Source organism: Macrobrachium rosenbergii, chromosome 23 (genome assembly GCF_040412425.1).
Source record: "Macrobrachium rosenbergii isolate ZJJX-2024 chromosome 23, ASM4041242v1, whole genome shotgun sequence".
Classification (NCBI taxonomy): Eukaryota; Metazoa; Arthropoda; class Malacostraca; order Decapoda; family Palaemonidae; genus Macrobrachium; species Macrobrachium rosenbergii.
This window is the reverse complement of record NC_089763.1, coordinates 1,881,599-1,909,025: the sequence shown is the minus strand read 5'-3', so window position 1 is coordinate 1,909,025 and position 27,427 is coordinate 1,881,599. Positions and strand designations below refer to the sequence as shown.

Sequence of the window (27,427 nt, the reverse complement as noted above, 5' to 3'; positions counted from 1 at the left end):
AGTCGGGTAGAACTCAAGCTCTTCCTTGACCTGGTCCCTGAAGGTGAGGGGAATCTTCCTTGACCTGGTCCCTGAAGGTGAGGGGAATTTGTCTTGGGGTATGGATGGTGAAGGGCACAGCACCATCCTTGAGATGAATCCTCATGGGAGGACCAACCATGGGCTTGAGAAGAGCTGACTTCAAGTCTTTTTTGGAAATCAACACATCTGCAAACTCTCGGAGGAAATATTCCTTGGCAGCCGAAGGCAATGTGGTGGCTGAGATAGGTAGCTCCTTGCACCTATTGACATGTCTGACTTCAGCAATGGGCTTAGGAAAATCCGAGATATTATGGCCAACTCTTAACAATGTTCATAAGACAGAAATGGAGTCTGGACATTCTCATGGACAGGAATCCTAGCAGAACATGACTGCTTGCCTAAGGTGAGAGTAACCTGAAACATGCCAAGGGCAGGCACCATTTTGGACCCATCTGCAGTAATCATTGTAGTTGGCAGAAGAGGTTGCAGGCTGCTCCTGGGGATTCCGAAACTCTGGGTGTCGCTGGCCAATAATGGTGACATAGCACCTGTGTCTGGTAACATCTGTAAGCAAGAATTAATATCACCATATGACAGAAGAACACAGATGGTTGGGGTGTCTTGCGGGCTGTGGGAGAAGGATATCCTAAATGATGACAACTGTTCTGCCGTGCATCTTGGGTCTTGCAGGAGTTGGAGCGGGCAGCACTGTTGCTTGGAGATCCATCCTGACAGTTCTTCTTTTTCTTCTCTCTACAACACTTATCAAAGTGTCCTATGCAGTGGCAAAGGCGGCACTGGGCTTTGCTGGCACGACATCTAATTGTCCTGGACCATTGGCCAAGGCGCGCACAGCTTTTGCAAGTACTGTTGGTGGCAGGGCACTCCTTGGGGCCATGCTGTCGAGCACAGGACTGGCACAAAGTAGCTGGTGTCAAAGTCGGTTTTGAAGGAAAGGTTGCTTCAATTGCCCTTTTCTTCTTACACTTTTTGTAGGCAGAAACGGCGTGCAACTGGTTAAGTGGGGCACATATGGAGGAAGTTGCATTCTTAGCTGCTTCATGTGATCGACAGGTCATGACAACATCTTGTAATGAGGAGGGGTGTCCAAGGAGATTATTTTGTGAACTAGTTCTGCATCTTGAATGCCCACTGGAATTACCATTTTCAGCAGGGTCTCCTAGCATGCAGCTGCATTCCCTGGGCACAAGTCGACTTCCTGTGGAATGCGTCAAAGCCTTACGTAGAAATCTGCAAAAGATTCTCCTTCCATCTGTTTGCAACTAAGCAATTCCCTACGGCAAAGAACCTCATTACATAAACCCTTTATGTAAGACTGCAGGGCACGCAACACTTCATCTACAGACTTATCTGTGGAGGGTGAGATATGTAAAGTTAGCTCCAACACACACTGAGTCTCAAGGGCTAAGCACATCCACAACTGGATCATCTGTTTTCCCCTAGGAAGCTTGAAAAGATCGACCATAATAGCATAATCATCCCATCTGTGTCTCCATTCCCTGGACATTTGGAATGATGCACCAGCCTTGAGTTGGGGGCGGCGTTTGCACCATCGATTTTTGTGGTGGGGGAAGAGAAGGATGACTGGAGGAAGAAGCACCCATCTCTGTACCTGGTATGGGGTTTTCTGCATGGAAGGGTTGGGTAGACAAGGGCTGTAATTCTTCCATTTTCCTCATCTCTGCACATATTTTCCTCTCTTCTGCATAACTCCTCTTGTGCCCTTCTATCTTCTTCTTCATGTCTTCTTTGTTCTCTTCTTTCTTCATCTTCACATCTTCTTTGTTCTCTTCATTCTTCATCTTCACATCGTCTTTTCTCTTCTTCATACCAGCAAGATTCCTCAAAAACTTAATAAGTTGAAAGAAATCTTTTCCAGTCAGTTGGGTGGAGGGGATGTGCTGGTAGTGAGGGTGAAGGAGTGGTGGATAGGGGGAGGAGGGCGGTGACGTCTTGACGAACTCCTCCCCCACGGTGTTCCCACTGTGGGGGAACACTGTGTTCCCACTGAGGGCATGAGCTCCCATACTACTGGCTTCTGGCATCCCCCGGTCTGCTGTCTCTTCTGGCTGACCTAGCCCATCCATTATGTTAAATATATATGCAATGAAAAACATGTATTAAAATAATACAAGATCCCTCTTTTAAAGACAGTTTAAATAATAAGAGTTACTGGATCAGCAAGTGTGTGCATTACACATGTGCGTGTCTGCTCTGCTGTCCGTGATCAGTTAGTTACCCGCAAACAGTTGAGGGGACCGGATGTATGGCTACGTGCTCTCACTTGGGGCAGCAGCAAGGGTTTTGCATGTCACAATCTTATATCTGCACTGCACATAATCATCTCCAATTTTCTGGGAATTTAGCCAGGCCCTTTCCCTGTTGTACACACTTGTCATACAAGACGGGTGATACATATGGCCCTGAGAAACAATATCTCCAGCACTAAACTTGGCCAGAAGTTTCTCGTCTAGTAGGTTGGTGGCACATCGTTGCAGCTTTTTATGTAAAGGCAATGTCATGGCCAATCGTAAATCTTTGATTGGTGCTGGTTGGTCACAAATAAAGCATATTCCTTCTTTCTCAGTCTTAGATTCTTCTGCATCTTCTTCATCTGCCTTCTGGCTACTACGTGTGAATTTTGCTGATGGGGCATCATCTTCATCTTTTGTCTTACACAATGACTTCCTTTTCCTTTCTAGTTTTGTTGTTTTGAACTTCAGCATACATGATTCATGATATGTTGCTTTGTTATTTTCAAAGGTCTGCAGAATTCCATCACCTTCATCAAGCCTTTTGGGATGAAATGGTATAGGCATTGCATTTAACTTATAGAATTCAGGAATGTTTGTAGCAAGGGTAATATAGCTAGCACCAGATGCATCAACTAGTCTTTTACGTGTGTCGTCTTGGCACAAGCAACAAAACTTCCAGTTAGTCGTACTATCTCCCTTCAGGAAAGACATTGACTTCCAAGATTGTCCTGCCATTGCTTTTGTTCTATAGGCCGAGGGTTTATCCTTTTACCACCTATATAAACATATATGCACTTTCAGATATGGGATACAACTAGGCTCAGATATGTCAGAATCCTACCCCTAGCCCGATCATTCATCCAGTGCTATTTAATTCCTTTTGATCTGTACACCATCTAGAAGACTAAAGCCCCATCTTCCTTGGCTCGGTTCTCCCGCGCTGGTACATCCTGTCAATTCAGGTGCAGCTATTTAACTTTGAAGTGGGGTTAGCTAAACAGCATTTGGGAAACTAATAACAAATCTCTGCCATTAGCTAGCACTGAATCCCATGCTGAGTTTCACAGCTATAGTGTCAACCAGTGTGCCTTGGGAGTACATTGACACTACACTATTACACTTTTACATGAAGCTTATTGCCCATTTTTTTCTAAATGAGGATGAAAATTAACTGGGGATTAATTGATATCTAACCTATAAAAAATGAACTGATCAGGCTGAAGTTACCCTAAATCCATGTATTACCTGACTTTTAGCCTCATATATGAGTTTAAGTACCAATTTTTGGCATTTTGGCGGACATTTTTGATATAGAGACAGCCACCTTGGATATTTCTATGCAGAGAAATGATGTACCTACATTTATAAAGGCTTGTTTTTAATATTTTAATATAAACTGGGAGTGACTTAGAGATTTGAATGTGATTAATCAATTAAATACCAATATTCAAATATCCACAGGATGCCATTTTGAAAGCCTGTTGGCCATCTTAGAAAATGGCAAAATATTTTGTGTGGCCGGAGGTTGATAATGAGACCAAGGGACAAGAAGAATAGTTGAGCCAAGTTTCATGCTTGTATCACCATTTGCACTTTTCCCCTATTTTTTTGTAGTTACCCGCTCCACTACTTATGGGTCATGCTTAGTGGAATGTCAGAATCCAATAAAGAAGTCTGGTAGAGTATCCAGGGACCTATAAACTACAAGATGGCCAAGTAGAAGCAGACTGACAAAAATGAAGATTGTTGCTTTATATATATGCCAAACCAGGACATTTAGCTAAGAACTCTGTGCTTGTAAAGGGTAAGGGCAGCATGCTTGTAAAGGGTAAGGGCAGCAGAAATAGAAGCAAAAGGCAGCAGTGCTATGGTGGTGTAAAAACCAAGGGAGGTAACTGCAATAATGATTTGTGAGAATGTTGACATATTCCAGCTGGAAGATTACATCGAAGTTGGTAGGCTGAAGTTGGCAGATGGACCTGAACTATCAATTGTGTTAGGAGCATGCAGATTGGCAGAAGAGAGGAAGAGGCACTGTCATTTACCAGTTAGTGAAGGATATGTAGGCGAAGGATTATAACTACTACAAGATACAGGATGTATAAATGCATTCGTACTTAAAAGTTTGGTAACTGAGAACAGATAATAAGAAATGGCTTTGTGCACTCTTTGACAGGATTATCAGGAGATATCTTGTTGCAAAGATTCATGTGAACAACCCGTACTATAAAGGAGAGTTACATACTGTGTGCATAGATAATCCTATATATGACCTTATTCCTGGACAGTAGCAGTTATGACCAGAGCCTAGTTCAAGTGAGAAAAATGCAAAATCATGCTCCTGTCCAATCTCCTTACATCCCACCCATAGGACGGGAGCAGCAAAAATAAACCCAGCAGAAGGATCCCAGTCTAGCTAGGCAGTAGGCAAGAGCCACGAGTGATAGAGTACCCACCAAGGGTGAAGAAACTTTCAGGCTATAGGTTTACAATGTATACCGAATTTTCCAGTCTGGAGATGTGTGGCAAATCCAAGTGCTAAAGACATATTGTAACTAAGTAATGAATTTGGCCATAAGCCCATTATATCATCGGTCATCTTGGAGCTAAGAAGACTGTTGATCAGATAACCAGCTGTTTCCATTGACCAGGAATGGCTGCAAACAACATCAGTTTTTGTAGGTCCTGCAACATTTGCCAGAAGATTGCAGTGAAGGACTGTACCATCAAAATACTATTAGGAAAGCGTTGTAATATTTTCCCCAAGCACTGTTCTCTGTTGCTGTTTTGAGATTAGATGAATTTTTGAATTTCCTGTTTTGTTTGGGAATATTGAACTGATATATTTTAATTGCATGCATAACCTTAGCTTGAAGAAACAATTGTTCAATATGACCCAAATCTTGTTGGCCTTTTATTTATGTTTAAAAACACATTCATCACATACGATTTCTTAGAGGTTTTATGTAAATGTAATAGCTTTAATCAATATATTTCAAGATTGCCTAAGTTGACCATGATTACATAATGTCTACTTTTGGTAAGCACAGCATATACCAAAATCATCGAGAGCTGAGGGGCACTGTATATTTTAGTCAAGGAGTGTGAAAGACACCAGGCAGACAGACAAAAGACATAAGGCAATCCTGATATCTCTTCCCTGGTCATCTCACGTAGAAAGGAAAATTCAGTATTTCAGTTTGAAGGAATTTATTTTAGCATTATCTGGAAGTAAAGAACTAAAGACAAGACGCCTGAAGTGACACATGTCGTGCATAGTGCTGTGAATAAATTTAATATTTTATATTCTACTGAGTGTGTTAATCATATCATCTTTAAAGCAAAAGGCCATCATCACCATTGAGCCTCCTTTCAAACACTGTGTGGTGAACATCAAGACAAACTAACCAGCCATCCAGGAAAGACTTTACTGGTAGAGCACTTCATCAAAGTGACAACAGAGCAGCCAGTCAGAGACAAAAATGTTTCCTTTACCATTTGCCACTATGGAATTGATCCAGGAAGAAGCTGAAGAGATGCTAGAGATAGGATTCATCGAAAGGTCAACCTCTGCATGCAGTTTGCCAGAAGTGATGATGAGGAAATAAGATGGATCAAACAGGTTCTATGTGGAATACTGTCGACTAACTGCCATAATCTAATTTGACAACAAAATGATGGGAGATCCCAAGGCTATGATGGTGAAACCTCGTAACAACAACATTTTTCACCAAAGTGAACTTGAACAAGGGATATTGGCAGATCCCAATGGAAGAAGTGATGAATGTTGCCAGTTCAAGAGGATGCCATTTAGATTAATGAACTTAGCACTGTTGACTAGCACTGACTGTCAACAGCATGATGAGTGAGATACTAGCTGATGCCAAGAACATGACCATTTTGTGGACACCATGTTAACTCACACCGCATCGTGGACAGAATACATTGAGAGACTCAAGGACCTATTTCAGAGAGTTACAGCAGGACTAACTATCTGACCTCCAATTGTTACACAAGCTATAGTGATGTGGAATTGCTCAGACACAAGGTCAGCTGTAATAGGATTACCGTGGATGAAGGGAAACTTTTGAAGATCCAGGATGCATTACCATCAAAGACAAAGACACAAGTGAGACAATTCCATGCACAGCTGGTTACTACAGGAAGTTTATGAGTATCTATGCATGTTTTTTTTAACCAACCCAGTGAAGAAGAGATGACTGAACAAAAGAGATTTGAGGGAATCTCATCATAAGACATTTGATTGAGTGAAGCAAGCTTTAGGAATCACGCCAGCACTGTGAATGCCAGGCTTCAATGGGACTTCCATTGTAAGGACAATTGTATCAAATGAAAGACCAGGAGGCATGCTCGTATCAGAGCTCAGAGATGGCATATTTCTATTTGCTTATGCAAGTAGGAAACTTAAGAGTGAGCACAGATACTGCATGATTTAAAATCAATGCAAACCAATGATATCTGCAGTTACGATATTCCATATGTACTTGTATGGGGGTGAGTTTTGTGATGCAGGCAGACCGCAAGCCGCTCACATTCAGAAGTACAAGAATGAAAGTCCAAGGATCATACGGTGGGCCATAGCGCTCGCTCTACAGCTACAATTTTCGAGTGGAGAAAATTCCAGGATGGCTCAATGATGGCTCGAATTACTTCAGCAGACTATGCTGGGAAAAAAATGAGATCATTATTTCTAAAGTGGGGTGTATTGTCCAAATATAAATGATGTGGTGAATCATACTATTTCTTTTAAAGTTCCCTATAGTACCTTTGTTTATATAATAGTCTAGACTCTAGAGTTTATGTGAGAACTTTGTTATTTAATATGATTTCCATGCAGCTAATTTGTTTAAAAGCATACCAGTTATGATTTTCTTTGAAATTTTCTATAATTTGTTTATTCAAGAGTTTGTCTGGCTGGCTGAGTTGATCAATATTATGAATGTGTACAAGTGTGTGTATACCAGAACTTTCAAGAGCTGATGGCGATCATATAAGTAGCAGCCTGTGGTATGTGAAGCAAGGCAAGGCAAGCAAGGCAAGAACAAGGCAGGTTTAAGTTTCTGGTCACTCAAAGCGGACAAAGAAGAATCAATTAAGCAAAGTTATGTTAGTGTTTCGCTTCAAGAGAGAAGCTGTTCAAAGGACAATCCCTCATTACCACTGCTGCAAGTACGATCGGCCAGAAGTTGTAGTCGCCTCCAATGATATGTTGTTGCTCAGGTGTTATAAATGTTATAAATACATGTGTTTCAATTACACAAGGTTATAAAGCAATTGTCTACGGGTGCTAACAGTCCTTACCTCATATACTGTGTGACAATACACGTTTTGTAATTGTAGCTATGTTGGTACTTGGTAGTGTGGACTTTTAACAAGGATGTAACAGTTTAAAATTACTATTTTTCTGTCAGGCTGTAAAGTTAAGAGCACTTACATCTTAAGGGCTAAAATATTCAGGTAACAAATAGCCTTTTATAAAATATTGTTTATTTGTTAAACGAATAGCCTTTTTCCAGTATGTGACTATAGACTACATTGTTTGGGTGATTCCATGTTCATGAAAATTTCAGTGAATAATGATAAAATGTTGAATTATATCAATCATATTAATGAATAAAAGAAACACTGATGGTTGTACACTTTAAATATACATGTATAAACATATGCCTGCTTCCACACACACACACACACATATGGAAACATTTACCTATATGTTATACTGGCCTATACGTGTTTTCTTATAAAAGTAAAATTATTCATTATTATTATTATTATTATTATTATTATTATTATTATTATTATTATTATTATTATTATTATTATTATTATATTAAATACCTGCTAAGGAAATAGTCCCAATTGTGTGAAATGGCTTCTCTGTCAGATAAAAAAGTAATGGAATCCTGTATAGCTATGCCATAATGATACATTAGGAAACTGAACTTCATTTCCAGATCCAATGAAAGAAAATAGGAATTAATTCTATGAAAGTTCAATTTGCTTTTCTGCTATAACTTATTCAGATAAAAAATTAAAAAGTGCAACATCATTGTCCATAGGTTCCAACATCCCGAACATGTGCAGATGCATTCATAGAACCTCACTGGTGTGCTTGCCTGAGTTGGGAGCCTGTGAAAGTGGAAGAGGAGCGAGTGCAGAGGGCTGCTCAGGCTCTAGTTCACTACATAAATACATTTACTGCATCACATCGTTCCCTCTGTCAGGAGCTAACTTTAGACAAGATAACTTGGGCTGGAAGGTTACTGCCTAATAAAGGTAAGGGTATTACATTAAGCATAAATCTTAAATATAAGGTAGTCTCTCCTAGATCTAGGGTGTACACTCACAAAACCAAGTATTACTTTCTTGCACAAAATCTCTTAGCTTAAAGGAGTATATATTATACATTATGATATACAATATACATTACAGTCATTTTCAAAACTTTGCGATATCACAGTCTCACTTCACATATGTTAGAGTGTTACTAGTTAGCCATAATTCCTTCCGTGCTACCGAATCAATCACCTCTTAGCTATGAACGTTATTGCCAATTAAGTTACAAAACTTGGTAACCATTAACAGATTTTCCTCATTGCACTATAAATACTACTAGCTTACCAACCCGGTGCTGCCCAGAATAACTCTGAATGACAACTGATAAAGTTCTCTCTCTCTCTCTCTCTCTCTCTTTCTCTCTCTCTCTTCTCTCTCTCTCTCTCTCTCTCTCTCTCTCCCTCTCTCTCTCTCTCTCTCTCTCTCTCTCTCTCTCTCTCTCTCTCTCTCTCTCTCTCTCTCTCCTCCTTAACACCCTTCTCTCTCTCTCTCTCTCTCTCTCTCTCTCTCTCTCTCTCTCTCTCTCTCTCTCTCTCTTCTCCCTAGCACCCCCTCTACTCTCTCTCTCTTACTGCCTCTCCCTCTCACTCTCTCTCTTTGAGTCTCTTTCCCTCTTTCTTCTCCCTAGCACCCCCTCTACCCTCTCTCTCTTACTTCCTCTCCCTCTCTCTCTCTCTCTCTCTCTCTGTCACCCCCTTCCCAACCCCCACCCCCTTTGGTGCCATTGATGTCTTACCCCCACAGTATTCTTTTCCAGATAGTAAGTCATATGTATACCAAGTTTTGTTGAAATTGGTCAATGCATTTCAGAGTTATGCTGGAACATACAAACACACACATACATACATACATTTTTATTTATACAGATTACTGACTTGTTGCATTGTTTCTTAGCCTCGAAAGTGGTGCTCTTTGTAGCTTCTTATCCATAGAGATGAATTTTCCATGAATTCTTCTTAGTCATAACTGATTCCAGTCATTATTTCCTAACCACAGAACACATACCCATTCTACTGCCTCTAAAGCATGAGCTGTTTTATTCTTCATAATCCGTAGCCAGAAAAAGTTGTAAAAATAGCTTTCCTGTCGCTTCATGGGTGTCATGCTGTTTGTAATAGGATTCTAAAGTAGCGGTGGCCTGTTGCTTTACACAAAGTGTGACTATATATACAGTATATATATATATATATATATATATATATATATATATATATATATATATATATATATATATATATATATATATATATATATATATGACTCACATCATGACCAAACCCATGTCTTTCAATTGAAAAACGAGATCACTGCCGAACAAGCCACACAAGTCATAATAGAAGTTGGAACTTCTTGAGTACCACTGTACCTAAGGCTTTACCCTGGCAGGGTAACTGCTTGCATACCAGCATTTTTCCCCATCTTCCCGACTCAGCAGTGACCCAACTGACAGCATTTCATTCAAATTATCCTTTCTTAGGTAATATGATAAAAACAATCAACACACAATCACGTGTGGAACAGAAATCAATTTCTGACTCACATCAGGATCAAACCCATATCTTTCAATTGAAAAATGAGACCGCTGCCAACCAAGCCTCACAAGTCATAAAAGAAGTTAGAACCTGAGTACCACTGTACCTAAGGCTTTACCTGGGTAGGGTAAATGCTTGCATACCAGCATGTTTTCCCCAGCTTTCTGACTCAGCAGTGACCCAACTGACAGCATTTCATTCGAATTATCCTTTCTTAGGTAATATGATAAAAACAATCAACACACAATCACGTGTGGAACAGAAATGAATTTCTGACTTACATCAGGATTGAAGCCATGTCTTTCAATTGAAAAACAAGACCACTGCCAACCAAGCTACACAAGTCATAAAAGAAGTTAGAACGTGAGTACCACTGTACCTAAGGTTTACCTGGGCAGGCTAATTGCTTGCATACCAGCATGTTTCCCCAACTTCCTGACTCAGCAGTGACCCAGTTGACAGCATTTCATTCAAACTATCCTTTCTTAGGTAAAATGATTTGATAGAAATAATCAACACACAGTCATGTGTGGAACAGAAATAAATTTCTGACTCACATAAGGACTGAACCCATGTCTTTCAATTGAAAAGCAAGACCACTGCCAACAAAGCCACACAAGTCATAAAAGAAGTTGGAACCTTAGTACCACTGTACCTAAGGCTTTACCTGGGCAGGGTAACTGCTTGCATACCAGCATGTTTTCCCCAACTTCCCAACTAGCGTTTCATTCGAATTATCCTTTCTGAGCAAATATGATAGAAATAATCAACACACAATCACTTCTTTTATGACCTGTATGGCTTGGTTGGCAGTGGTCTCATTTTCCAATTGAAAGACATGGGTTCAATCCTGATGTGAGTCAGAAATTTATTTCTGTTCCACACGTGATCATTTGTTGATTATTTCTATCATATTCACTCAGAAAGGATAATTCGAATAAAATGCTGTCATCTGGGTTACTGCTGAGTCTGGAAGTTGAGGAAAACACGCTGGTATGCAAGCAGTTAGCCTGCCCAGGTAAATCCTTAGGTACTCAGTCTCCAACTTCTTTGGGAAACCCCAAGTGTGTTCCTTTGGGACACATAAAGCCCATCCCTTGAAGAGGGCAAGACTGATAATTGCTAAAACTCTCCTCTCACACCTAGGCTTGTGGGCCTGCCTGTACCCCCTACTCTCTGATATTTTCCACATAAGGTTCTTAAGAGTTAGTGATCCGGTGGCAATAACTGTAACAGCTCCCCCTTTAGGCAGACATTCCACTCCCTTTCGGGTGTGAAGGTCTGCACTAGTGAGACACTGGTATCGGTTACGTTAAGTACTTCCCCCAGTGGGTCGTTACCCATGCGAATGGAAATAGGCTAAAATATATAACTCTAGTTTATCCCCTGAGGAGGAGTGGGCTTGCTAGCTAACTTAACTTAATGTCCCCACCACTAGTGTATGGGGTGTCTGCGTTTATTTAACGATACTGTTTGTGGAATAAAATGAACTGGCAATGCTATTGACTCAATGTTATAAAATAGCTAACTTAATTTCACACAGCCCTAGCAAACCCAGCACCAAAGTGATAACTAGCTACACGCAGAGAATAATTTAAATTAAAAAAGGAGTCATTTAATCTATGACATAACGTACATGTACATGAAGCATGTTAATAATACTAGTCTATCAGAATGAAAATATTGACATACCCATGAGTTAGTTACTCTATGATACATGCTACAAACTGAAATAAAATGCAACAAGATATGATAAATGAATGCAATGAAATGCTAAGATGGCTAGTACATGCTCTTCAGCTTGATGGGCTAAAGAACAGACTTAGCAAAGTACAAAATAAATTTTTCAGTACAACAATAAGGATTAAAGTAGGATGAAACTGTAGACATCCTTTCTGGATCAGGAGCTAGGATTGCTCCATGAAGATGAGGTACTGTTACACCTTATGAGGGAGATTTGAGTATCAGTGTCTTCAAAAGCTGGGACCTGTTTAGCACGATAACCACCTCGAGGAGATGCAACATAAATTGGGCCCACAGTTGGTGGTCCTAAACTGAGTGAATGTGTGTCCACTAGAGCAACAATTGTGGGAGTTTTATTTCCGGGACAATCCTTAAAATTCGAGGAATGCCCGTATTTCTGATATGTGGCAATAAACTTTACTGTAATCTCTACAAGAAGCTGTTACAGTGCGAGTAGTCTGGGAGTTTTGATTAGAGGAGGGTCTTGCCGTGGATCCCCCTTTAGCTTTGCACTGGGCTGCTAAATCCCCTACTTTTTTACAATTAGTACATACGGGTGGATTAGAAGATTGTCTATTTCTTGGGCGGACTGATAAGCCAGTGGGGTCAGGAGGAACGATGCGCTTATTTGAAGTCCTGGAGGCTTGGTGGTATGAGTCTCATAGCCATCAGCTGGTTGGCAGCACTCGGTGAATAATTTCCACTGCTTCTCTCCTGTGTATAGGGCCAGAGGGCTGGAAGCATAAGAGAGGAAGTCTTCAAGTTGCATTCAATTTAATGTATCCTCAGTTTCTTGGCACTCCACAGCGTCGATCCATTGCCGTGAGTCTCAGTTCTCTTTGTAAGACCAGTCGGACCATGTTTGTTCGATCTCCTTGGGAAGATCTCGCCATCTTTGCCTCCAGTGCTCAGGCTTAATTTCATAGGCAAACACTACAGCCTTTCTGACTGCTTCAAGATTTTCTTTGTCGACATTCTCTAAGGAATTTAAGGCGTCCTGACCCTTTCTGTCCCTGCATTTTGCAAGAATCATGGCCGCCTCAGTGTCAGTCGGCTTGTACTCAGAGAAGGGGTTTTCTATTTGGTACAGCCATGCTTCTGGCTCTGCTTCATTCCACTTAGGCATGAGGTGGCTGATATTTGAGATAATGGAAAGCGCAAAGACTGGGGCGGGATTTTCGGCTTGGTGTTGGGCCAGTGCCATGGTACTGTCGTGTTTGGCCTGTTCGATTTCGGCCTCCTTCTCCTTCAAGGCTAATTGGTACTGTTGCTCCCTTTCCTTCTGTTGTGCCAGGGCTAGCTCATGCTGTCACTGTCTCTCTGTCTCTTGGCACTCCTTTTCTTCCCTTTCTATTCTCTCTTGGCACTCCTTTTCTTCCCTTTCTATTTCTCTTGGCACTCCTTTTCTTCCCTTTCTATTCTCTCTTGGCACTCCTTTTCTTCCCTTTCTATTCTCTCTTGGCACTCCTTTTCTTCCCTTTCTATTCTCTCTTGCCACTCCTTTTCTTCCCTTTCTATTCTCTCTTACTCCTTTTCTTCCCTTTCTCTCTTGGCACTCCTTTTCTTCCCTTTCTATTCTCTCTCTTTTCTTCCCTTTCTATTCTCTCTTTCCTTTTCTTCCCTTTCTATTCTCTCTTGGCACTCCTTTTCTTTTTCTATTCTCTCTTTCCTTTTCTTTCTTTCTCTTTGCCACTCCTTTTCTTCCCTTTCTATTCTCTCTTGGCACTCCTTTTCTTCCCTTTCTATTCTCTCTTGGCACTCCTTTTTTCTTCATTTCTCTATCCTTTTCTTCTTCTATTCTCTCTTGCCACTCTTTTCTTCCCCTTTTCTTTTTCTATTCTCTCTTTCTTTTCTTCCTTTCTATTCTCTCTTGCCCTCCTTTTCTTCCCTTTCTATTTTCTTCTTTTCTTCAGTTTCTATTCTCTCTCGGCACTCCTTTTCTTCCCTTTCTATTCTCTCTTGCCACTCATTTTCTTCCTTTTCTATTCTTTATCTTTTCCTTTTCTTCCCTTTCTATTCTCTCTTGGCGCTCACTTTCTTTTCTCTTGGCGCTCCTTTTCTTCCCTTTCTATTCTCTCTTGGCACTCCTTTTCTTCCCTTTCTATTCTCTCTTGGCACTCCTTTTCTTCCCTTTCTATTCTCTCTTGCCACTCCTTTTCTTCCCTTTCTATTCTCTCTTGGCACTCCTTTTCTTCCCTTTCTATTCTCTCTTGGCACTCCTTTTCTTCCCTTTCTATTCTCTCTTGCCACTCCTTTTCTTCCTTTTCTATTCTCTCTTGGTGCTCCTTTTCTTCCCTTTCTATTTTCTCTTGGCGTTCCTTTTCTTCCCTTTCTATTTTCTCTTGGCGCTCCTTTTCTTCCCTTTCTATTTTCTCTTGGCACTCCTTTTCTTCCCTTTCTATTCTCTCTTGGCACTCCTTTTCTTTTCTTTCTATTCTCTCTTGCTTTCTATTCTCTCTTTTCTTCCCTTTCTATTCTCTCTTGGTGCTCCTTTTCTTCCTTTCTATTTTCTCTTGGCATTCCTTTTCTTCCTTTCTATTTTCTCTTTTTATTTTCTATTCCTTTTCTTCCCTTTCTATTTTCTCTCTCTTGGCGCTCCTTTTCTTCCCTTTCTATTCTCTCTTGGCACTCCTTTTCTTCCCTTTCTATTCTCTCTTGGTGCTCCTTTTCTTCCCTTTCTATTTTCTTCCCTTTTTATTCTCTCTTGGCACTCCTTTTTTTCCCTTTCACTTTCTATTCTCTCTTGGCGCTCCTTTTTTCTTTCCTTTTTTCCCTTTCTATTTTCTCTTGGCACTCCTTTTCTTCCCTTTCTATCCTCTCTTGGTGCTCCTTTTCCTCCCTTTCTATTCTCTCTTGGCGCTCCTTTTCTTCCCTTTCTATTCTCTCTTGGTGCTCCTTTTCTTCCCTTTCTATTCTCTCTTGCCACTCATTTTCTTCCTTTTCTGTTCTCTCTTGGCACTCCTTTTCTTCCCTTTCTATTTTCTCTTGGCGCTCCTTTTCTTCCCTTTCTATTCTCTCTTGCCACTCATTTTCTTCCTTTTCTGTTCTCTCTTGGCACTCCTTTTCTTCCCTTTCTATTTTCTCTTGGCGCTCCTTTTCTTCCCTTTCTATTTTCTCTTGGCGCTCCTTTTCTTCCCTTTCTATCCTCTCTTGGTGCTCCTTTTCCTCCCTTTCTATTTTCTCTTGGCGCTCCTTTTCTTCTCTTTCTATTCTCTCTTGGCGCTCCTTTTCTTCCCTTTCTATTCTCTCATGGCACTCCTTTTCTTCCCTTTCTATTCTCTCTTGGCGCTCCTTTTCTTCCCTTTCTATTCTCTCTTGGCACTCCTTTTCTTCCCTTTCTATTCTCTCTTGGTGCTCCTTTTCTTCCCTTTCTATTCTCTCTTGGCGCTCCTTTTCTTCCCTTTCTATTCTCTCTTGGCACTCCTTTTCTTCCCTTTCTATTCTCTCTTGGCACTCCTTTTCTTCACTTTCTATTTTCTCTTGGCGCTCCTTTTCTTCCTTTTCTATTCTCTCTTGGCGCTCCTTTTCTTCCCTTTCTATTTTCTCTTGGCACTCCTTTTCTTCCCTTTCTACTCTCTCTTGCCACTCATTTTCTTCCTTTTCTATTCTCTCTTGGCGCTCCTTTTCTTCCCTTTCTATTTTCTCTTGGCACTCCTTTTCTTCCCTTTCTATTCTCTCTTGCCACTCATTTTCTTCCTTTTCTATTCTCTCTTGGCGCTCCTTTTCTTCCCTTTCTATTTTCTCTTGGCACTCCTTTTCTTCCCTTTCTATTTTCTCTTGGCGCTCCTTTTCTTCCCTTTCTATTCTCTCTTGGTGCTCCTTTTCTTCCCTTTCTATTCTCTCTTGGCACTCCTTTTCTTCCCTTTCTATTCTCTCTTGGCACTCATTTTCTTCCCTTTCTATTCTCTCTTGGCACTCCTTTTCTTCCCTTTCTATTCTCTCTTGGCGCTCCTTTTCTTCCCTTTCTATTCTCTCTTGGTACTTCTTTTCTTCCCTTTCTATTCTCTCTTGGCACGCCTTTTCTTCACTTTCTATTCTTTCTTGGCACTCCTTTTCTTCCCTTTCTATTCTCTCTTGGCACTCCTTTTCTTCCCTTTCTATTCTCTCTTGGTGCTCCTTTTCTTCCCTTTCTATTCTCTCTTGGCGCTCCTTTTCTTCCCTTTCTATTCTCTCTTGGCGCTCCTTTTCTTCACTTTCTATTCTCTCTTGGCGCTCCTTTTCTTCACTTTCTATTCTCTCTTAGTGCTCCTTTTCTTTCTCTTGGCGCTCCTGTTCTTCCCTTTCGCTTCTCTCTTTGCTAGCAGTATGGATCTGGTCTTGAATCTAAATTACTAGATCAGGTGCCTTCAGGCCCATAAGTGACATTTTTTATTTCCTCAGCAGCAGACATGTTGCTGATGCTTAGAGTGGGGTCTGATCTTCCCCAGAAATGTTAAAACCTTAGGATGACCATACATTCAATTGCACGAAATGAAATGCACTCCACATGAAGTAGAACACATGCAATGTTTGGAAGCAAAGTTTTTTTTGTTGGCACTTGATGTGCTGTTTGCTTGTAGTTCATACACAAGGCTCGTGAATGCCTCCTGGTGATGGGAATGGCATTGGCACTAAAAGTGCAATGTGGTTCCAAAGAACAGAGGTATGACACACTATGAGATTTACCATAGATGTGACTGAGTTCTGAAGAACTGAATAATTTGAAGGCACATAAGTGCAATTAATGGGTTTGCAAGGCACAAAAAAATGTGCAGACTGGTTCACAAGGAACAGTGACTGTTACAAAGAACAGTGGGCTTGGTTCACAAAGAACAGTTTGGTTGAGCTTACACGAGGCAATCAATAGTCAAGCCAGTTATGCAGAGTGCTTAAGGCAAATAATTAAATGGCACATATTGGACGATGGCACAACGTACTTTGGTGTATAAAACACAGAAAAATGTTTAACTTGCCCACGGACGCAGAGGTGGTGTTCAATAGAACAAAGTGAAATTAATCAAATAAACATGCAGTACAATAATGGCACGAGAATGAGCCATTTGGAATACAAAAGAAAAGAAAATACAATTAGCACAATAAGCACAATGGCAAGTATGGGCTGAGAATCAGCTTTTAAATTTCACAACTGGGATGTATAATGAGACTGGAAAACCCCAGTAAAATGCTGCCTAGTACGTCAAATGGGTTTGCTTTACTTGAAGCAATAATTATATTCGCTTGTCCAAGGTGTAGCAGAAAATCAACGCTCGCAAGACAGTGGCTTTATATAAAACGTGATTCCAGAGATTAATATCTGACACTTAAATTCAGGTTTTCTGACTTGAAGCACTCGGTTATTTAAAGGCAATGGTCATATTTGAATCAACTCATATGCCAAGCTTAATGACACATGTTCCCAACAATAATCGGTAACAAAGGATAACTTAAGAAAAAATCTCTCAAATGAAATAAACAAAATGTAACTTAAGAATAAGTAATTATAGATTGCTTTCTTCACAATAGGAGTTACTACTTTTGTAAATAAAGATAATAGCAGAGCTATTTTTGTTAAAAGAAGAGGTACATAACGTTTGCATCCTCAAAGCTACAATGAAAAGACAGCCATTACAGTGATGGTAATTACTTATGCAAATATAAAAGCAGTGAGTATTATGAATATACTGCCAGTGCAGTGGTGTGTTTTGACAGATAACAGTTACTCTCAGATGGTGGCTTACTCTACATCTAATTCCTAATAAATAGCAATCATCCTGGCAAAGTCACCACTGTCATGGTTTACGAGGAGACGACTGTGCATTGTAATTTAAGTTAATAATTTTAACCTTACAAAAACCCCTCATAAGCCCACAAACTGATAAAATGAAAGAATTAGTAATAACTGGAAAGGTCGCCAAGTGAAAGTGTGTTTCTTAACACTGGTTTATTATTTACAAACACAACATGGTAAATTTAACCAGAAAGAATTTGGACACTCGCTAAAAAAACAAATGGAGAAAGGACACAACAGCAATCACTGAGTGAATGACAACGCATCAAATTTACAAATGTTGGCCACTTGCAAGTGGTCCTAAGTCAACTGGAAATGAACTTCTATCAGCCTCAGTATGGGCAGATTTCCTCAGGCAATCAGGAACACAGAGGCACAGCTACATAGGTAACTGCGCTGATAGCACTCCTGGAAATGATACAATTCCAGATGAGACTTACTAAACGCAATCTCTCTATGGGTGAGTTAATGCAAAGTTTGGAGGGAATTCCCTTACTCTACTCACTTCTTAGCAGGGGCGAGAATTACTTTATGCACTGTTCAAGGAATTACATGCTGGGTTTAGCAGGTAGTTGTTCAAAGAGACAAGGAATTTACCTAAGTGATGAAATGCAAGAGAGAGAGAGATGATAGAAAATTAGCCAAAGAAAAAGACACTGGCCAACCAATTTCCCTTCCGGGGCACATACCATCTTTGCTTCCCGTTATTGCTTGCACACACAGTGTTATGTCAAGGTGATCAAAGTTTATCTGTGATGTCCGGGAATGGCACAATCAATCCAGTGTGTGAAAAAATGTGAGTTCCACAGGCTTGGGGCTGATTTGGGCAGAGATTACCCATGGCTGAGTATCGACTGAACTGTACTGAACTCAAGATGGAGGCTACCCTCGCCCTATATGGCTTCGGTTGTTGCTTGAGGCATTGCTTCGGGCTGCAAGGTCGGCACATACCTGTGGATTAACCCTTTGAGGGATGAGCTAAATATACATTAAACATATCCCCAGACTGGGCAAACTTTAAGGTTGGGCAGTTTAAGAAGAAAATATCAGTGGAAAGAGGAAGATATGCAAATGTACATGGTGTAAGAAAAAAAATTCTAAAAATTTTTCCCTACCTTCCACGGGAAGTTGAAAGTGACTAATTACAACCTTGTGTGGGGCCCCTTTTACAAGATACTTGTAAAAATATGCTGATTTTACCAAGTTTTACATGTTTTTTCTAATAATTTATTTTATTTTGTAAAATTATAATCATCGCTCACTCAATATCTTAACAGAGAAGAACTAAAATCAGTAGCAAATTCTGAGCATATTTGTTGTAAAATATTTACGAGATTTACTGAAATGGGGAGATGCAGTGACTTTTTGTGAGATTACATGTTTTTTTTCTAATATTTACTTGCAATTTTCTTTGCAAAATTACAATTATAGCTGACATACTATCATAAAAGATAAGATCTAAAACCAACAGCAATCCCTGGGTATATTTATGAGCAAATAAATAAAAAGACATGGGCATGGGATACAGAGGGGCAACACATTTCTCCATCAAGTCTCAGGGCACACTAATCCCCCTACCGTCCTGTCACTGCTGAGCTACGCAGTTGCCATAAGTCATGTATCAACCACTGAAGTGCTATGAACATCTCTCCCGCTAAAGTCAGCCAAATCGTATGGCACGTAATGTTAACACTCATATGAGTTAGCCTGTCCATCACTCAAAACCTGTTGAAGATACTTATATGATGATGCCCGTCCATTAAGGGTCAAGGAAAGAGGTCTAGGTCCAAGTGTGTCCCTTTGGGACACATATAGCCCGTCCCTTGAAGAGGGTGAGATTGATTATTGCTAAAACTCTCGTCTGCTTGTGGGCCTGCCTGTACTCCCTACTCTCTGATATTTTCCCCATAAGGTTCTTAGGTATTAGCGATCCGAAGCAATAACCATATAGCATATATATATATATATATATATATATATATATATATATATATATATATATATATATATATATATATATATATATATATATATATATATATATATATATATATATATATATATATATATATATATATATATATATATATATATATATATATAATAATATATATATATATATATATATATATATATATATATATATATATATATATATATATATATATATATATATATAATCATGAAGCTATAAATGTATGTATATATAATCAATCAAATTCATCAATTCACGCTACCTCTGGAATATCTCTGATGGAGAATTATCACCGAAGGGGAATTTATAAGTGATAAATGGATTGGTACTGCCAGGTCACGGACCCTCGACACAGAACTTACCCAGCAACTCCAGTCGACGTTACCACTGAGCTATCAAGAGAGGTATGAGTCAATGCCGAGTCTGCTGTACCTTTTTTACCAGTCGTGAGCAAGGAAGTTGTACTTAGCCTCAGCATTAACCCACCTCCGCCATGATAGTTCATCGGTACATTTGGAACACACAGCTCTTATTATGAAATTTTTTATCACACCGTGATCTATATACAATCATGAAGCTACAAATGTCGCTTAATATCAAATTCACGCTACCTCGGGAATATCTCCAATGGAGAATTATCACCGAAGGGAAATTTATAAGTGATAAATGGATTGGCACTGCCGGACACAGAACTTCCCCAGCAACTCGAGTCGACGTTACCACTGAGCTATCAAGAGAGGTATAAGTCAATGCTGAGTCTGCTGTACCTTTTTACTCGTTGTGGTAACGTCGACTGGAGTTGCTGGGTAAGTTCTGTGTCGAGGGTTCGTGACCCTGCAGTACCAATCCATTTATCACTTATAAATTCCCCTTCAGTGATAATCCTCCATCGGAGATATTCGAGGTAGCGTGAATTTGATATTGCGACATTTGTAGCTTCATGATTATATATAAATCACGGTGTGATAAAAATTTCATATATATATATATATATATATATATATATATATATATATATATATATATATATATATATATATATATATATATATATATATGCTTGTGTATGTGTGTATATATCTTTTACCATAGTTTCCCGTCATAAGGTTTCTGTCTTATTTAAATCTCTTATATTTGGTTCAAAATTACTGCTTAATTAATTAGTCACAGCTTCTGACAACATCGTTTTTAACTTTTCTCCTGCTATTACTTATCTTGTTACCCTTCTACCTCAACTATATAGTTATAACGTGCTTTATGTGAATGGATATTCTTTTGGAGCCTGTTCAATTCAACTCTATTTTCTATATAAATAAGGTGTGATGCCTTTATTATTTTTATTTTGTAATATTTCTACATTAGGTGACGAAATTATTAATTATTTGATGCATGAATTGTAAATTTTCAATTCGGTTTAAATTATATTACTTTTATTGATGTTAAAGTGGCTTTTAAATGATTTTACAACCTCATTCCATTGATTTACATTTTCATATCTTTTCAAAGAACCCTAATGATGTAATTAAGACCATTACAAAATGCTGGAAGTATAAATGCCCAAATCAATGCTTATGCGTCTTTCTCCCCTTCAAGATGTGTGTGATGTGATTTCTACCTTCGCCTTTTACACACACACACACACACACACACACACATATATATATATATATATATATATATATATATATATATATATATATATATATATATATATATATATATATATATATATATATATATATATATATATATATATATATATATATATATATATATATATATATATATATATATATATATATATATATATATATATATATATATATATATATATATATATATATATATATTTCCTAGGTTTATATATATATTTTATTTCCCTGGGTTTATGGTAGGCCGGCAACGGAAACTTTATTTAATTGGCCTTGGAGTTCTGACTTGCGTAAAGGGAAATCGTAAAAAAATAAGAAAAAGGGGAGAATTTAGGAGCTGAAGGCTCTACTTCATAAGGAAATGTTACATAAACACTTGGGATAAATTAAAGAATTATATTTACAAAAGCAAGCATTTGAAGGGAAAATGGATAAGTAAATTGATAAAGGGCTTGCAACGCCTGAAGATCCTTCTACTGGAGTCTTGACTAAAGGCAAGGCACAATCCAAGATGAGTCCACTGCGAATAGGTCCCTCTGCAAGAGAGATTTACACATTACACGCCAGTAAAGGAACAATATAACACCGAATATGACTCGAGTTTGCACTGAGGGTGCCAAAGACTCAAGGAATGAATTACCACTTTACACTCGAACACAGGACATTGAAAATGGCACTGGATAAACTGGCACAAGGGCAGAAGTGAAGTGCTGGTGCTCCAAACTTTCTAAAGGGCAAACTGTCGTGACTGAAAAGTCTTCACTCGCACTTTACCTTAGGGGAAGCGGGTCTCTGATGAAGAAGGACGAGGGGCAATCACTGACGATGCACGCTGTCCCTTGAGGATGACTGGAGTCGGACGGGGGAAATGAATGGTCTCTCAGCAACGGTACCGCTCGCCCGCGTGTATGGCTGTCCCCCTATGACTGCTACTGCATGGCTCCTACTCACGCTACTAACTAACTGCTTAACTGCTTCTCTTCCTTTTAAGACACGCGGCCAGGGGTAGGAGCTGTGTGCAAACAGTGTGTCACTGGCCAGGTGTTCAGCGATTCTGTGGCCTGCAGAGTTAAGACAATTCAGCAGCTTAATCTGCCTTTAGAAAGGCCGTTTTAAGAAGCTTAGTTGGGTTAATCTTCTGAAGGGAATGGCATGTAGTGTCCTCTCCTTCCCCCTTTTTATCCATGTCATCTCCAATATGTGTTCCAGGTAAAAGAAGGACAGATCGGAATGTTGATAACCGTGCTCTGATTTCTAGGTCAAATACGATCGGCCATGCGGTTCTCAATAAACAAAGGGTAAATTAGGTAGGGGAGGCGCGCTGTGCACGACTTCTGGTAGATTATAATAGCTCCCCACGGAAGATAACATATGAGCCTTCATTCAGGCTTGTATGTTGATATCCAAGAAGTCGACACAGCTGGTTTACTTTACTCTTCTCCCAACAAGAAATGGAAAAGCTTTTACTTTACTCTATCCCCACGCAAAATGGAAAATACTTCCAACACATTAATACTAAACTCCTTTAACATGGCCCATTAATTTCTTCAAATTTACGGTATACGTTACTTTAAGATTACGAGGACAAGATAATTTTGAGGCAGAAGACAAAATTTAAGAATTAATTTACATATTAGTTCCTTAATTCTAAATCAACAAGGCATGCAGTTAGTACAGTATGCCTTGAAGAGGCTGTGTAAATGATAAAACAGCGTTTATATTTGTAAATGACATCCCCTTTACGTGATATTGTAATGATACATAATTCGCCAACTCGACAGCTGACAGCTGACCCTTACTCTGGGGATTGTGACAGTGGTGGCCGAGCGAGAGTATTCGTGAGTTTTAATTCACTAACTTTAAACCATGCTAATTTTATGGTCCACTGCCCACAACTCGAGTATGGCTATAAATAGATACTCACTCAATGTTATGATGGGATGAGCAGAGAAAAGATGAGGGGTCTGGGACAAAACAGAGTTCTTCGAAGGAAAGAGAAAAAAAATAACAAAAGGAAAAATTAACAGGATGTTACGAATGAAAACGTGACAGCATATGAAAGGTGGAACACGTCTCTCAGATTTTATGAAGGGGTCATTTAAAATCACAATGGCAGGAGTCTATGACTTGCGATTCATTAAGAGAGAAAGGTAAACAAATAACTAAAAGAGTAAATGATGTTGGCAGAAAAACCAAAGGTAATAGAGTGAGGTATTTATTGTGATATGCGGGAATTTATCGTCCTTCACCCATAAATTACGGCCCGGACTATCTCTCAGCCCCAGGGCTGAAAAAAGGGAACCCAAAGGGCGCGACTCCTTCAGGAAGAGCTGACATGCATGCCCTGTGCCAAGGTAGGGGCGCAAGGGCGTGCCACTTCCCACTCTGTTATTCTCAATGATTTATACATTTTGAGGGGAATGGTATCCCGTATTTAATTGCTTCTTGTGGTGATAATTTAAGAAAAGATTAATAGAGAAGGATAAGGGATAGAAGTTCTAGAGGAACGGAAGAAGATAGTGGAGTGTCTTAACATCCTCCTCTGGATTAGAGCTGCCAAGACCTTCGAAAGATGAAATGGTGGCACAGGTGCCAGGGGAGCTCTAGAGCTCTTTGTAAACTACCTGGAAATTCCCACACCCATGGTAATTCAGCCACGAACCTTTCTTACTCGGCCGGGGAAGCGGAGGGCCCGAGACCAGAGGCAGGCGTGGAGTGCCACCTGGGCCAGCTGCTGCGACAGCTGACGCAGGAGTCTTCCTCGCTAGTTCTACCATGATCCGTCGCAGCTCTTTGAGTTCATCAACCAAGTGAGATATGGCAGAATCCTGACTCACAAGGGTATCTGCGGTGGGCGGCGAGAAAGCAGTAATGGTCGGCAGGGCCATGGACGACTCGCAGGTATCAATGACCAGCTCAGGCACGGGTTGCGAGGCCGCACCTTTAGGTGAACTTCCGCTGTGGTCGAGGGGAACCGTCTCTCTTACCGACGCTGGTAACGGTGCCAGGCCGGGAGAAGAGAGGGGGTCCTGAGTTGGATCCCTTGAATGAAGATCGGGGTTGTGCTCTGGCGCTGGCACTAAGGCAGTCAGGCACTATCAGAAGTTTCTTGTGCTCGTCGGTCAGGACGGACGGTGCTTGGCACTGCTCGGTGCATGCAAGTGGCACTGGCAGGAATTTGGCATCTCCAGGAGGGAGATCTGATTGGGACCCTGGCGCTGGCACTGAGGCAAGGCCGGGCACTGGAATTGGATCGGGAGCCGATCGAGGGGCCACTGTACATCGTACTCAGGTTGCACTGGTAGGGACTGCACGTCCTCCTGGTACCCAGGGGGCGCCAGTCTTGACTGAGGGAGAAGCAGGGGAGGATTACTCGCACCCGAGGAATGAGTTGGGGCACGTGGACCCCTGGATTGTCGTGATTTCTTTGAGGACTGAAAGTCCTGTCCCAGGATGACGTCATAGCCTCCGGGGAGATGGCTTGTTACTGCAAGATTGCAAATTTTTGATTGCTGAGGTCTTGTGACTCTCAATTGGACCGTAGGGAGTATCATTTTAAATTTATTTACTCCCTCGATCGTGAAGAGTTTTCGTCTATTGACGATAGCTCCATAGGGAACTCTGTCCCTTCGTATGAGGGAGATTTTGTGCCTGAGTCATATATATATATATATATATATATATATATATATATATATATATATATATATATATATATATATATATATTTATACATATATATTTCCATGAGTATCAGGCCTTAAGAAATAGATCAATATAATACAGTAAAAATGGATTCTGTAAGTGAAATAACATTTCATTAATATTTTGCTGTTTTTCATTAAAGGATATGTAGAATGAGAGAGAGAGAGAGAGAGAGAGAGAGAGAGAGAGAGAGAGAGAGAGAGAGAGAGAGAGAGAGAGAGAGGGGAGGGGGAATTGAACTGAGGTGTTTATGTACATTGGTAAGCTGTTTTGTGACTTTGCGGGATTTTAATTTTACAATTTATTGATATTTTGCTCTGCCCAGCCCGGTTATTGAGCCTGCACCAGATTCAGATTCTGGCTCTTTGAAGCATGTACCCAAAGGAACATCCAGCACTTTTGGCCCTGATGCCACTTACGTCTCCTCTCCAAATCCTGTCCCTGAGCCTGCCTTAGAGTTAGTGCCAGAGCACACTGTCGATTTTCCTTCAGGAGATCCCAATCTGGCGACCCTCTCATTTACCTGCCTGGCCCCACTACCAGTGCCCGGCTCAGAGCCAGCCCGAATTTCAGTAGGGTCTCTCCCGGATTCCCTTGACTGCAGCAGAAGCTTGTTCCCCGGCGCGGCCTCACATCCCATTCCTGAGTTGGTTCTTGCAACCTGCGAACCTCTCGCAGCTACATACACCTCTTCTTCTTCTTCATCATTGTCCTCAGAAGACAAGATTCTGGTGGACGATCCTCTTTGAGAAGTCATTTTTAAGCTGGTAACTGATGTGGAGGCCATGCAACACAATTTAGCAGAACTAGCTGGCACCACCGCTGTCCTGGTTGTCACCGCAGCCAAGGCAGTAGCCAGCTCAGTGTCTGTTTCGCCAGTTGATGTCTAACCCAGTCACTCCAGGTCTATGTTCTGAGGGTAGTTTTATTGCAGGCCCAGACCAGGCCCAAGGGTTTTCTCAGCCTCCTCTGGGGCCGCATGTCCAGGTTCCAGCAAGAAGACCTCAGCCTAAGGTTCGAAGGAAACCAAGGAAGAAGAGGGGTAGGGAGCATAGAAGGTCCAGGTAGTTAACAGAGCCAACGAGCTCTCATGGCACTCGTGTACAAGAGAAATCCTGGTACATACTTTGCCTAGAGAAGGATGCCTAGGTTGTCTCCTACCTTAGTTAGTTGTGTTTGTATATGATGGAATTTAATTATAATCAACCATTTTGAATTTAATTTTACCATTTGCCCAAATTAACCTTAAATTTATTTTTATTATTATCAAATATTGGGTACAGCTAAACATTCCCACTTATTTTTAAAATGTTTTAGAAACACTTTTCATTTATCTTAGGGATATATCATCTGCTTGTGAACTAGTTTATAATTTTGATGGTCCTGCATTAGCTAAGTCTGTGTGACATTCAGTTAGTTAATTGATAGACTTCCTAGATTTAGCCAGCCCAACAGACAGTACATTCCTTAAATGAACGTAAGCACCTTGCTCGTAGCCTTAGATAGAGCCGATTCTTAGGTACTCTTACCTTAATTTATCTTTAAAGTAAAGTAAAGTGCCATACTTGAGAAGGTTAGGTTCAGTTTCATCTGGCAGCTGCCCTCTTGTACAGACCTTCTAACCCAAAAGGGCCTGGAAGGCCTGTTTAAAGGGGGAGCTATAAGGCCTGATAAGAAACTGAACATTTCAGTTTTTAAATAACTAAATAACTTTCAGGAGTCAAAGGGTACTTTTAAGGGCTCAGAGTCCAAGCCCATTGTCTCACCTCTCTAATATCTCTCCAGAAAGAACACCTGGGTGATTTACTGGGCTGAACCCTTTCAAAATTCCTGTTTTCTGCTCCCTTCTCACAGATTACTTTTGTGTTCAGAGTCATACAAGGAGAAATCGCCAAGGGGCACCCGGTTGGTGAGAAATAGATGTTGAGGGCTGTTCAAAACAAGTCAGTAGCGAGAGAGAGGCTGTTCAGGCCAGACCTCCTTCCCAGGTCCTTAACCAAAGCTTCTTATGGGTGGACCACCTCTTGTCTGTGAGGGCTCACCAGGGCCCCACTGATCTAGCCTTCCTCAAATCTCCTAAAGGAAGGGAGAGCCCACTCATGCTTTTGCTAAAAGCATACCCAAATTGCATTAGGTATGTCTGGAAACAGAGAGGAATCTGCCCTTAACCTTTATCTTTTCCCTCGACCTTTTCACCTTTCATTATTCCGTGTAAAATACTTTCTTAAATTAAGTGAATTGATGAAGTAATTATTCCCCTTGGCAGTAATAGAAGTGAATCAACTACCTCCTCGAATCTTGTTCTTTATCTATATTCATAAGAGAGGCATATTGAGGTTAATTTGTACTCATCAAACATCTCCCTGCCTTTCAGGAGTCAGTGTCCAGTGTTAATTGAT

General features: G+C 40.4%; 1 protein-coding gene across 14 annotated transcripts in view; it reads left to right on the top strand.

Annotated features, from left to right (window-relative positions):
• The window catches only part of LOC136851228 (uncharacterized), a 354,709-nt gene that overhangs the window by 308,797 nt on the left and 18,485 nt on the right, over positions 1 to 27,427 (top strand). For all 14 annotated transcript variants that reach the window (XM_067125171.1, XM_067125164.1, XM_067125170.1 and 11 more), the window contains one exon: positions 8,378 to 8,594. In XM_067125171.1, coding sequence (XP_066981272.1) covers positions 8,378 to 8,594 — 217 coding nt within the window. The remainder of the gene's footprint in view (positions 1 to 8,377; positions 8,595 to 27,427) is intronic.